Source organism: Carettochelys insculpta, chromosome 2 (genome assembly GCF_033958435.1).
Source record: "Carettochelys insculpta isolate YL-2023 chromosome 2, ASM3395843v1, whole genome shotgun sequence".
Taxonomy (NCBI): domain Eukaryota; kingdom Metazoa; phylum Chordata; order Testudines; family Carettochelyidae; genus Carettochelys; species Carettochelys insculpta.
In genome coordinates this window covers 25,639,829-25,653,028 of record NC_134138.1, presented here as the reverse complement: position 1 = coordinate 25,653,028, position 13,200 = coordinate 25,639,829, and the positions used below count along the sequence as shown (strand labels likewise).

The 13,200-nt window shown below is 43.0% G+C and overlaps 1 protein-coding gene across 2 annotated transcripts in view; it reads left to right on the top strand.

Annotated features, from left to right (window-relative positions):
* The window catches only part of FAM91A1 (family with sequence similarity 91 member A1), a 65,282-nt gene that overhangs the window by 32,290 nt on the left and 19,792 nt on the right, over positions 1 to 13,200 (top strand). For both annotated transcript variants that reach the window (XM_074986691.1, XM_074986692.1), the window contains exons 16-18: positions 7,980 to 8,128; positions 10,002 to 10,136; positions 12,037 to 12,150. In XM_074986691.1, the coding sequence (XP_074842792.1) occupies positions 7,980 to 8,128; positions 10,002 to 10,136; positions 12,037 to 12,150 (398 nt within the window). The remainder of the gene's footprint in view (positions 1 to 7,979; positions 8,129 to 10,001; positions 10,137 to 12,036; positions 12,151 to 13,200) is intronic.

The window sequence follows — 13,200 nt, the reverse complement described above, 5'->3', positions numbered from 1 at the left end:
AACGCTTCTGGTGAAGGTTTTATAGTGGCGGCATGTTTTGCAGCAGCATCAGCAAGTGCATTACCTTTTGCCACCTCGGTGTCTGCCGCTGAGTGGCCAGTACACTAAACAATTGCCAAGGCAGACGGTAGTAAAACTGCATACAGGAGGGCGGCAATGTAGGGGCCATTCTTGATAGGGGTATCAGTAGAGGTAAGAAAACCTCGAGCCTGCCAGAGGGTGCCAAAGTCGTGCACAACCCCAAAGGCATACCGAGAATCAGTAAAAATAGTGGCAGAGAGCCCCTCGGCTAGAAAGCAGGCACGGGTTAGAGCAATCAGTTCAGCCACCTGGGCAGAGGTCACAGAGGGTAAGGGTGCAGCTTCTATGGTTTCAGAGAGAGAGACCACAGCGTACCCTGCAAGAAGGTGGCCTTGGTCATTTCTATAACAGGACCCATCAGTGAATAATACCAAGTCAGAGTTAGGGAGAGGTACATCTGAAAGGTCGGGGCGCGGGACAGTGATAGCAGAGACAGTTGCAAGGCAGTCATGGGGTTCACCATCACTAGGTAAAGGAAGGAGGGTAGCAGGGTTTAACCGGGAGCAGCGCTTAATAGTGATATGTGAGGCTGAAAGCAGCAAAAGTTCATACCTAGTGAGGCGAGCAGAGGAGAGGTGAGCAGTGTTGCGTTGCAGAAGGAGAGTTTCCACAGAATGGGGAACCATGAGAGTGAGAGGAGAGCGGAGGACAAGGGACTTAGACATCTCGACCAGGCGCGCTGCAGCAGCTACAGCGTGTAGGCAAGGGGGTAAACCCTGGGCTACAGGGTCCAAGGTTGCAGAGAAATAAGCCACTGGGCGATTTCTGTCACCGTGCTCCTGAGTAAGAACCCCAAGGGCACAAGCAGATTGTTCGTGACAGAAAAGGGTAAAAGGCTTGTCATAGTTAGGTAACCCTAAGGCAGGGGCAGAGGCTAAATTCTGCTTCAGGGAGATGAAAGCAGCATTTGCTTCAAGTGGCCATGGCATGGGGTTAGGTACAGAGGATCGAGTGAGTTCTTGGAGTGGTTTAGCCAGAGAAGCATATTGGGGAATCCATTGCCTACAGAACCCTGTCATGCCTAAGAATTTTCTGACCTGGCGTGGAGAGCAAGGCTGGGGAAAGCTAAGGATGGCTTGTACCCGGGCTGGAGAGAGTGTACGGGAGCCCTGGGAGAGAAGGAAGCCTAGGTATGTGACAGAGGTTTGGCAGAGCTGCAATTTTGTGCGAGAAGCCTTATGACCCTTGTTCGCTAAAGCTGTGAGAAGTGTTAGTGAATCAGTTTCTGAGGCAGACAGAGAGGGGGAGCACAGGAGTAAGTCGTCCACATATTGGATCAGTGTGGATCCTGATGGGAAAACCAGATCAGCGAGATCCCTGGCTAGGGCTTGAGAAAAATAGGATGGACTCTCTGTATACCCCTGGGGAAGGGTAGTCCATGTATATTGCTGGCCCTTGTAGGAGAAGGCAAAGAGATACTGGGATTCAGAGTGAACTGGGACAGAGAAGAAAGCGGAGCACAAATCTACAACAGTAAAGTGGGTTGCATTTGGAGGAATAGACGCTAGTATTGTAGCAGGGTTAGGAACCACTGGAAAAGAAGGTGTGACAATACGGTTAATAGCTCGAAGGTCTTGAACAAATCGCCACGATTTGCCATCAGCCTTTTGAACTGGGAGGATAGGGGTGTTACAGGGGCTGGAACAAGGGACAATAATTCCTTGTTCTTTTAATGCAGATATAACTGGAGCAATCCCAGCCTCTGCCTCAGGATTCAAAGGATACTGAGACAGGCGAGGCAGAGGTTTGGAATTGTCTACAGTAATCCGAACTGGGTCAGTATTTAATCGGCCCACTTCAGATGGGTGAGATGGCCATAGGGAGGAAGGAACCTGAGAGATTAGGTGCTCTAGGGACGGAGTTAAGGGACAGCAAGGGACCGGAGTGGAGAGGGAAGTTTCAGACAGCAGGGAGGCTACAGAATCACATAAGGAAGACTGAGGGATTTGCAGATAGACACCATCTGGGGAGCAGTAAATAGAACAGCCAAGTTTGCATAGCAAGTCCCGTCCCAGAAGGTTTGCAGGGGTGGAATCAGAGAGGGGGAATGCATGCTCCTCAGAGAGGGGACCGACCTGAACAGACAAAGGTTTTGAGAGGGGAAAAGAGGTAGGGATCCCTGTAATGCCAACAGCAGACACAGATTTTCCAGATCGGGGAACCACAGGCAAGTCAGTGGTGCGGATTGTAGAAAGAGAAGCTCCAGTATCAACAAGGAAAGGGAGAGAGAGATCATTTACAGTCAGGACACATTCTCCAGTAGGGGACAGAGGTAATAAGGGAGCTAAAACTTTCTGAGGTTCCCCAGCATCCCGTCATTGTTGGGGTGAAAAATAGGGTTGGGGATCAGCTGGAGGAACCAGCGGGGGGTTCACTTGATTTCCCATACAATTATTAGGTCGTCTTGGACACTCTTTTTTCCAGTGTCCAGGCTGTTTACAGTAGTTACAAACCCCAGTTAATCCAGCCCCCCGCCCCCTTCCGCAACCCCGTCCCTGTCCCCGGTGTGGTCTGCTTAGTCCTGAATAATGCTGTATCTGCAGAGCCATTAACTTTTGGGAGGACTGTTCCTCCTTTCCTTTTAAAGTGCGGTGGCAATGCTCTGCTACTGCCAGCAATTTGTCCATGGTTTCAGTCTCCCATCCCACACTTATTCATTTTAACATGCTGCCTGTGGCAGGGAGAAGACCATCAACAAATGCATGTGCCAAGGCCCCCTGCCCATTTACATCGGGCTCTTGTATTCCTGAATGTTGTAGGAAAATATCAGTTAGCCGGGACCTATAGTCGCCTAGGCTTTCTTCTTGCCCTTGCTTACAGCAACGTATTGCTGTCCAGTTTGTTTTAGGAGACCACACTTTGGGAATGGCTTGATGCAGGCGCTTCCAAAGAGCCATACACCGGTCTCTGTACACCGAATCTGGGCCAGTACTTTTTATGGTTGAGTGGCGTGCCTCAGCTGGCCAGTCTGCGGCAGCCAACCATTTATCATAATAACTGGCAGGAGCTAACAATTTACACAGTTGGAGGAGATCTGTCTCAGAGGGTTCATAGGTTTCACAGATTAACAGAAACTCCTCAGCAAATTTGACAGAGTTTTCCTGTGGTTTGGGAAAACCTTTAACTATAGATAAAAGTTCCGTACGAGTCCAGGGCTTATAATCCCATATGGACTCACTTTCTCCCATCTTAAGGACTCGTAAGGGTGCCACAACAGTTTGATCGGAGTCTCTCATTAACCTCCCATCAGGTTCTCTTTTCCAAGAAGAGATGTCAAGAGAATCTTTGCAGTCTGCTTTGGATTTCTTCTTCATAATATTTTGCAGAGCTGCGAGGCCAATGAGGGTATTTTCTTCACTTTCATTATCTGTAGTCACTGAAGATTTTTCTTTTTCTGATTTCTTATTTGCGCAGGAGTATGGTGGGGTCGGGTTTGATCCGGATCATTGCACAGGACTGGGCAAAGGGGAGCGCTCGGACTAGTGGTGGGAGAGACTGCATTCAATTGAACTTTTAGTTTTTTGCTAGAATTTTTTAAGAGAGGTGAGTTTTGACTCAGTCCATCTACGATTTGCCTCTTCCCACCACTGCATGAAGCAGTCTACTTCTCCTCTCTCCAATTTGGTTTTTGGGAGGACGAGTTTGCTTTTTAAAGCGTCCACTCAATCCTTGTCCCAAGAACCTAACAGTGGCCACTGTAATTTGGGGTTCTCTAGAGCTAATTTGGACCATTTTTCAAGAAACCTACAAGAGTCTGGACCCCTCCTAAAATACATAAAATAAGCCGGAGTTCCCTTAGGGAACTGTTCTTCCTTAGACTTCTGATTACCCATCCAGGAGGACTTCACACAGCACTCACACAAGAAGGAAATTCGGGCTCGGCAGAGCGGTACCCGGTGCAACACACAGGAAGGAGCCCACAGGCTACTGCCTCAACTGCCCTTGCTTTCACACCAGGGGTTATACCCAAGGTGTGGTGCGGCTGCAGCTGTGCAGATTCCACTTATTCAGACCGTGGGGACGGGGACCCCTTGGTCAGCCAGTCTCCGGACAGAGATGGCTCCCAGATTCACACACACACCACAGGGAAGACGGATAGACACAAAGACAAGACAGTCCTCAAACCGGTTAAAGCACAAAAATAATAATTACCTGAGACGTCTGATTCCAGAAGCTGGATCCAAAGACCCCTACCCGAACAGAGTGGGAACCAACAAGTTCAATGGCGTAGACTGCGCTGCTGCTGTGTACCTTTCTGTCTTGTGGAGGATCGCTTGGACTAAGTGTCCAGGCGCCGGCTGCCACGATCGTCCTGCAAGGCAGTCAGGGATCACACAGCCTCAGCGAAGCCGCTTGCCATCTCGGTGGAACCTCCAAATTGTCAAAGTTTGACTCAGACTCACAATTTATCAGACCACTCTGTTTTATTAGCAAAGCCGCTCTGCTAATACATTTAGAAGTGAGCCCCCCGAGTGGGGCTTGTGTCTCTTAATTTATACAGTTTTTTGGAGAACTAGTTACAGAGGAGTTACAGACAAAAGAAGAAAAAGATTTTAGTCCCCACCCTTCGAGATCCCTGAGACCAGTCACGTATCTTCAATTACCTGCCACCCTTAACAATCTCCTTTAACAGCTTCCAGTTAACTTAACTAATTGCCCTTCACACCTTCCATTCTGATGCCTGCTTCTTAGATGTGCTGGCTCCATCTTAATTGCTTCTCCATTCAAAAGCTAACTGTCCCTACGTGTGCTCCCTCAGATACTTTGTAACATGTTCTGGCATGCCCTCTCATATACAATGTATCCAGCATGTCCCCTTATACAACGTTATACTTATGCAATGTTATACTTCCACAGACTCAAAGAAAACTGTTGAGAACTCCTGACCTAGTGCCCTGCTGGCTGTCGTTGCCATATCCCGATCCCCAGTAGCTCTATGGAATGTTCTGCATTTAATACAGCCCTTATCTTTGAATTATTCCATGGTTATCTTGCCCACGCAACCTGAAGTATTATCTGCTCAGCCGCTCACATTGCCTGTATTTAAACTTACAGCTTCCTTGTAGCAGGATCAGATGGAACCACTCATATAGAATCACAGAGCTGGAAGGGACCTCAAGAGGTCATCGAGTCCAGCCCCCAGTCCCAAGCAGGATCAGCTACAACTATGTCATCCCAGCCATGACTATGTCAAGCCGGGACTTAAAAACCTCTAGAGATGGAGATTACACCCCCACTCTAGGCAATGCATTCCAGCGCTTCACCACCCTGCTGGTGAAGTAGCTTTTCGTAATATCCAACCTACTCCTTTCCGTCTGTATCTTCAGACCATTACCCCTTGTTCTGCCATCTGTCACCACTGAAAACAGTTCCTCTCCATCCCTTTTAGAGCACCCCTTCAGGAAGTTGAAGTCTGCTATTAAATCACCCCTATGTCTTCTCTTCTGCAAACTAAATAAGCCCAGATCCTTCAGCCTCTCTTCATAGGTCATGTGCTTTAGCCCCTTAAATCATTTTCGTTGCCCTGCGATGAAACTGCTTCAGCATATCTACATCCTTTCTATACTGGGGGGCTCAAAACTGGATGCAGTACTCCAGATGTGGCCTCACCAGTGCTGAATAGATTGGAACAACAACCTCTCTAGATCTGCTCAAAATGCTCTTCCTAATGCACCCCAGTATGCCATTGGCCTTCTTGGCTACAAGGTACACTGTTTACTCATATCCAGCCTTTCATTCACTATATTCCCTTGGTCCCTTTCCGCTGTACTGCTGCTTAGTCAGTCGGTCCCCAGCCTGTAAGATTGCTGGGATTCTTCCATCCCAAGTGCAGGACTCTACACTTCTTGTTGAACCACATCAGATTTCTTTTGGTCCAGTCCTCCAATTTCAATAGGATGAGTATCAATAGGATCAATAGGATGAGTATCAATAGGATCATGTATTACAGCAGGAGATTTCAATGACTCCACTTCTATTGTCACCCTCATCACTAGATAACTGAATGGTACTGGAGTCTTCATCCATGCTTGAAGATTTTAAGCTCCCTTAGTAGCTTCTCTGATGAAAATAGGTTGGGTGGCTGGTATGCAGCTCTCTGTACTGTGATCCCTCCCCCCCCCCTGCAGCTGGGTAGGGATTTGTGCAGGAAGCCAACAGTTTCACACTAACCAAGTGATTTGCTTGCCAATGTTCTTTTCTAAACTGTATTCAGTATATGTGAACAGTGACTTCACGTGTTAGATATGAGACACTATTTGGCATTAGAGGGGAGGGACAGCTCAGTGGTTTGAGCATTAGCCTGCTAAACCCAGGGTTGTGAGCTCAATCCTTGAGAAGGCCATTTAGGAGTCTGGGGCAAATAGATTTAAAAAAAATTGTCAAGGATGGTACTTGGTCCTGCTGAGAGGGTAGGGGACTGGACTCAATGACCTCCTAAGGTCCCTTCCAGTTCTATGAGATATGCATTTCTCCATTTCTATTTCATCTAGAGAGGAATAAGCACTTTCAAACATCTCCTTGAATTCATATTTCCTGTGTGGATCAAATAACAGTCAGGTGGTTTCTGTGCAGATGACTTTCATAGGGAGAACCTAATGCATTATCTCAGCTTCTGCATTAATGACTTTATCTTGCCGTGTGGTGTAAACAATGTAGTTGGAAACTCTTTAAACTTTTTCTCCTGATGAGCATTAAGTGGTCCTTGTTTCCCATAGGGATGAGCTGCTTAACTGGTTAAATTCTAGGTTTAACTGGTTAACTGATTAAATGGGTAGGGGTACGTGGCTGAGGATAGGGGTCAAAGCAGCATCTTTCCTTTTTTAAAGATGAGCACTACATTTGCCTTTTTCCAGCAATCTGGGACCTCTCCTGATCTCCGTGAGTCTTCAAAGATAATAGCCAAAGGCTCTGCAGTGGCACCTGCCAATTCCCTCAGTACCCTTGGATGCATTAAATCTGCACCAATGGATCTGAGTATGTGTAGCTTTTCTAAATGGCCCTTAACCTGTTCTTTTCCCCACTGAGGGCTGCCCAACTTCTTGCTATATGGCACTGCCTAATGCAGTAGTCTGGGAGATGACCTTGTCTGCGAAGACAGAGGCAAAAAAAAGCATTGGTTACTTCAGGTTTTCCCACATCATCTGTTACCAGGTTACCTCCCTCATCCAGTAAGGATTCCACACCCTCCCTCATCACCCCTCTTATTGTTAATATGTCTGTAAAAACATATGGTTCATGTGTTACAATTGTTGCTGGTTGTGAGGCATAACTTGATACACAGTATGGCTTTCAGGCTGACAGACCATCTTTTTACTTGTAAAGTGAGCACATTTGATTTAGAAATAATTGGTACAATAATTGTTAAATGCCAGAATGATTTCTGCATTTATTCTTCAGTCAGAGCATACTGTGAAATTTAAATGTCATATGTAGTCTATTGTGCTTATGTATTCTAAAACATATCCTTATGATAGTGCTGCAGCTGGGAAAACACTCCATAAAATCCTGGGCATACTGGAGTATTTTTAGGATGAAGCTTCATCTTTTGGCTGAGTTTCCTGGTTTTCTTTGTTAAACCTTCCTTAGTTTTTAATTACTAATACAGTTTTACAAAATGTACCACAAATACTGAAATGAAGGGTTTAACTCATCCTCAATGAATTGCATTCTCTTGGTATTAGTTTTTTTGCAACTGACAGATTCACTAAAACTGGTATAGTAATGCTAAAACAGACTGTTAATATGACTCTAAAATATTTTTTAAATTTAATTATGAAGGAGCATGAGAGAATACAAAACCTTAGATTAGCGTGTTTCCTATCTCATGCTCTGTAAGCTGTATGTTTTCCTTTTTTTAGATGTACTCTTGGTGTCCTTTTTTGATACTTTTAATGTAGGTTTTCCTTTGGATCTTTTACGATGTGAGAGTTTACTTGGCCTGGATCCTGCAACTTGCAGTAGAGTTCTGAACAAAAACTATATGCTACTTGTCTCCATGGCACCACTCACCAATGAAATTCGACCCATCAGCAGCTGTACCCCCCAGGTGAAAATCCACTTTAAAAGGAACCTGAGTCTGTGATATAAAATTGCACTTCATTTTTAAAAATAATTCTTTTAATGTTAAACTAACTTTCTTTGGGCCTTTTTAATAGTAGCGTACCTAGAATTTTGGCTTTAAATCTTGTAAAACTGTAGTGCCTTTTTTTACAACTGTTTCATGAACATCAAAATTTAGTGAGGTCTAATATACACATTTATTATTAATCTGAATTTATTTACTAAATGTTTGCATAGTAATTATTGCACTAGTTAAAATCTTCTATGACATATGTTCCTTTATAGGAACATTTAATATTTTGAATTCATTTTCTTAGAACTTCCTTTGGAAATAAAATTTTCTAATTTATTTTCAGCGTAAATGTCAGGAAATAATTATTTTCCAAATTCCAGAAGAGATTCTTATTTAGAAACTACTTTTACTACCCTATGCTTGTGTTGCTTAGCACATGATAAGGTACTTCACCATCACAGTAAGAGTACTGTAATAAAGTACCACCTACTCTGGCTGTCACCTTCATCACCATTTCTAAGGTGTGCATGGTCCTTCTGCAGGAACCCCACCCATCCAGGGCTGACAGCCAGAGCTCTTTTAATAATTTAACCTGCCACTGCCACCCCACTGCCCCTCAAAAAGCCCCGCTGCTTCGCCTCCCATGATGCATTTCTGCACCTTCCATGGGAAACACACCGCAGAGTTTGAAAGCTACTTACTTGAAGCATCTTGATTAAAATGCTATAGCCTTTTAAGTATTGACTTACCCTTACATGATACATTCGGTCAGTGTTTCCCAAAGCTGGGATGGTCCCCCCTTTTGGGTACCTAAAAAACAAAGTGTGGGCCAGGTGTAAGAAAACTTCTCATTTGTTCTCAGGCATTCACTAAAACAGCTCCAAGTGGTAAATGATTAAGAGGGATATGCCTTTCAAAGGGGTTTGATAGAAGGGATGCCATACTCCTAATTATCCAGAAAGGGGATGGGGGATAAACTTTTAAAACTTTAGGAAAATGCATTATATTATCCTCTGAAAAGCCATTATGTCTTTCTGCTTCAGTTTGTTTACTTAGTGTAGTGCTTAACGTCCCAAATCAAATTTCTTCCGTGAAAGTTAGAATGGCCAAACATACTGTGCAGTATAAATTCTAAGGGAAAGTAATGTCAACAACTTGGTAACCAAGTTCTATAGAACAACCACCTTGTTTGCCACATTGCGTTTGAGCAAGTTTCCAATGTGGACAGAGGTGGCCACAGGCCCAGGGCTCCTGGCTGCTGAACCTGCTACTGCAGCAGTGGCAGCACCCAGAGCCCTGGCCCTTTAAATCGCCACTGGACTGCTGCGTGGCACATTCTGGGCGGCATCACTAGTGGCTGGGGTCGGCCAGTGGGGTACTCCAGGTGATGCTGAGGACTGGCTGTCCTGCCCTCATCCCTTCCACCTGAAGCCCCACCCCTTCTGGGAATGTGTAGCCAAGACTCCACTGTCTGCCATCACCCCTTTCCCCCAACACACACACAGGTTGCCCAGGAGCCTGGCGAGGCTGTTGGCGCCCCCTGGCTATACTGTAACTGTAGTAAAGTTAAATAAATTTAGGCTTCAAGCAGGAGTGTCCTTCCCATCTTCTGTTAAACCCGGAGGGGATAAAGGGACAGCCGAGTTTGAAGATAAGAATTTGGATTCACCATGCAACAGTGTAGCTACTGGCCATGAAATCAGGCCCATCTGCTTGTAAGGGTTACTGTTTAATTGTATCAAACTGAAGTAAAATAGCAATGTTCTGGAGTTTTTTCCTATCCTGTAATTGGACTTGTTACAATTCAAATGATGCTTTCTTAACTTTTTGATTAATTTTTCTTCAGCATATTGGACCAGCTATACCAGAAGTTAGCTCAGTTTGGTTCAAATTGTATGTTTACCATGTCACTGGTCAAGGACCACCATCCCTACTGCTTTCTAAAGGCACAAGGCTTAGAAAACTACCAGATATTTTCCAGGTATGTTTATATGCTTTTTTCAAATGGAGTATGAATTTTCTCCCAAAGAGGGAGCTGTTCATTGCTTCTGTTGCTGTTCATGTCTGTGCCATTCCAGCACACTTGGCGCTACTTTCCCCAGCTTTAATTTAATATCATACTGCAGTTCTTGTTAGCGTGGTGGAGCACTTCAGATGATGGTAGTGGTGGGAGTTCAGGAGTATGCCCTAGACATATTGGAGGTTATAGTAGCAGAAGATTTGTGAGGAGCAACAAAGTCTTTGCTGGGAAAGATTAGGCTTCTACCCCAGAGTGCAGGTATTGTACCTGGGGGAATGGGAATCTGATCTTCTCTTTTCATCATTCACCAAGCAAACCAAACAGAAATCTCTGTGTGTGTGCGTTCGTGCACCTCCCTGCCCCTCACCCACCCAGCCTCTCAAAGTTTGGGAAGACGGTTAAGGTCATCACATTTATTTTGGCGACTGTTCTGGTCCTAGGACAGACTTTTTTTGGAAACTCGTGGAGATGAATTGTTTTGCAATTAGGATGACTGTTCCTCAGTTTTGGATTCACTAAAGGACAGTTTGGCAATGTTCTCCTGCCATTTTGTCCATGACAAAAGTTAAGTGGAAAATGTCTGTTATGAAAGGTTGCCTTCTCCTTCTCCCCTTCAGACAATTCTTGGTGGTGAAAGTTGCGATGGCCAGGGTAAACTTAGCTGGACTAAAAGTTATAGCATCTCCTGGTTGATTTGATACTGGAATTCTAACTGTTTGTCTCACTCAAATATCAGTTTAAACTGAGGAACAGGACTATATATTCTTCATGTAAAGATTTAAAAAGTTGATCTTGTGAGTGACTGGAGATAGGCCAAGAGATACATGCATCCTTGATGTAGCAACAGTATCTGGCATTACAGTTTATTTTCATTCCTGGTGTCTACAATGACATCTTATTTTGCTCTGTCTCCCTCATTTTTTATTCCGGTTTTTTGTTTTAAAATTGGCATGAGTGAAAAACATAATTTCTCAAAAATAAAGTAATAAAAGGGCAGTTTCATGTGAATTTCCAGCCCACAAAGAGGTTCTGTAATGTAACAAACTGGGTGTGAGGCCTAACTCAAAGCTTTAGTACTTAGTAAATGAGTAGTGGGTTTTTTTTTATATTAGTTTCTATTTTTAAAAGCTCTCTGTATAGTTGCCTTGTAAATTTCCTTATGGAATCAGATTATTGGCTAGCTGATGTAGAGGACTTCCATTGTATCAATTATTTTCAACTTCTATACCAATAACATTTTTCTGGAGACATCTTATCTTTCTGTGCCTGCTTTTTGGCTACCATGAAAAATGTTTTTGATCTTGTTTCCACTACTGCTTCTTGCAGTGTCATTTTGTTTGAAATATGCACTTTTTCCTCAGGAGACATTTTTATGCCTACTTAATCTTTAGAAACAAGGCCATATCACAACTGAATCTTTAGAAAAGAGGAAATTGCTTTTATGTCATTATTTTTCTGCGAAGATGTACTCTGCAATCATAAATCACCTTTCTCGTTCTGAATCCTGTTGACAGATTTAAAGTTTGTCACATCATGCTCTTATCTTCAATATTTATATGGGAACACTTTCATCTCTCTTGCTCAAGAAACATTATAGTATTTGTTCATTGCTGTAAAGATGTCTGAGACATATCTCCTGAGACATATCTCCTCTTCAAACTAGCAAGTTCAGAAGTTGTACCTCCATCGCAAGCAGAAGAATAAAAGCAATGTTATGACACAACATAAAATGGTACATTACTGAATCCTGACAGTAATTACCTAATTGTGACAACTTACTATTTATACAGTGTTTTTTCTTTTCACTTTTACACGAGTGAATAATCAGTTATTACTGCTTTTTATTTTGTTTTTCCTTTAGGGTTATGATCGCTTACTAATAACATCTTGGGGTCATGATCCAGGAGTAGTTCCAACTTCGAGTGTATTGACAATGTTGAATGATGCTTTAACACATTCAGCGGTTTTAATACAGGTATTTTATAGGAATATGATAAAATGTACTTAATTTCCATTTAATTATTTCTTATACATAATGTATAGTGGAGGTGGCTGAATAAAAATGGAGAAAAATGACTTTTTTCAAAATTCTTTCAATTTTTAAAATTTGAACTTAAAAATTTTTTGACAAGTTTGATTGTGTAGGTTGTTAATTACTGTATCAGTAAAATGTTGAACCAATATCACTGTGTGATTTCATATATAGCTATATGGATTAAAACACTGTCCATGTATTGCAAAGTGGTCAATAAGTATGTGATGCATCACAGTTATGCTTTGTAGCTGCCTGTTTTTTCAAAGTTCTGTACTAAAAAAATTTTATTGGTTTGCAGTGATTTCTTTGTGATCATATAAATGTACCTTAGTATAATTAACTTTTTTAGGATATTTTTGTATTCTTGTGCAACATTTGTTTACTGATTTTCCTACAAACTGTATCTCAAACTCTTTACTAATATTTATTAACTCCGGAAAGGGGGATAAGGTAAACAATTTTAACAAAGAAAAAGGGTTTTCAGGTAAGATGCAATTTCATGAGGTAGTGACAAGAAGGTTGTTCAGATGTCAGGAGAAGCATATAAGTAGCATAAAGGCCAGAATTAGAGGTGTGGCAGGTGCTGTCCTACCTCCCAGGCTTCACAGTGAAAAGTTTTCTGGTACTGTCAGAATGAAGCTTCAGTATTTTGCGATTCTTGAAAATCCCATGTTTTGTGAGCAGTAATTGAAATTTTCCACATTTCCTTTAAGCACACATGACTTAGCGCTTTCAGCACTCCCACTGTAAAATGCATTGTAGTGCCACTGATGAATAGGCTTCAGAATCAAGATTCTTAGACATCTGGGACTTGGGAAGGTCAAAGAGAGATGCGATATTCAAGACAAGATGAAGTTGTAAACAAGGATTTTGGCATAAGTGAGTCTAAGGATAGGTCTACTCAGCAGTGTTATTCCAAAAATAAGCTCTTCCAGAAGAGAGATTCTGGAATAGCTTTTTTTGAAATTATGCTGCCACGCACAAAATGAA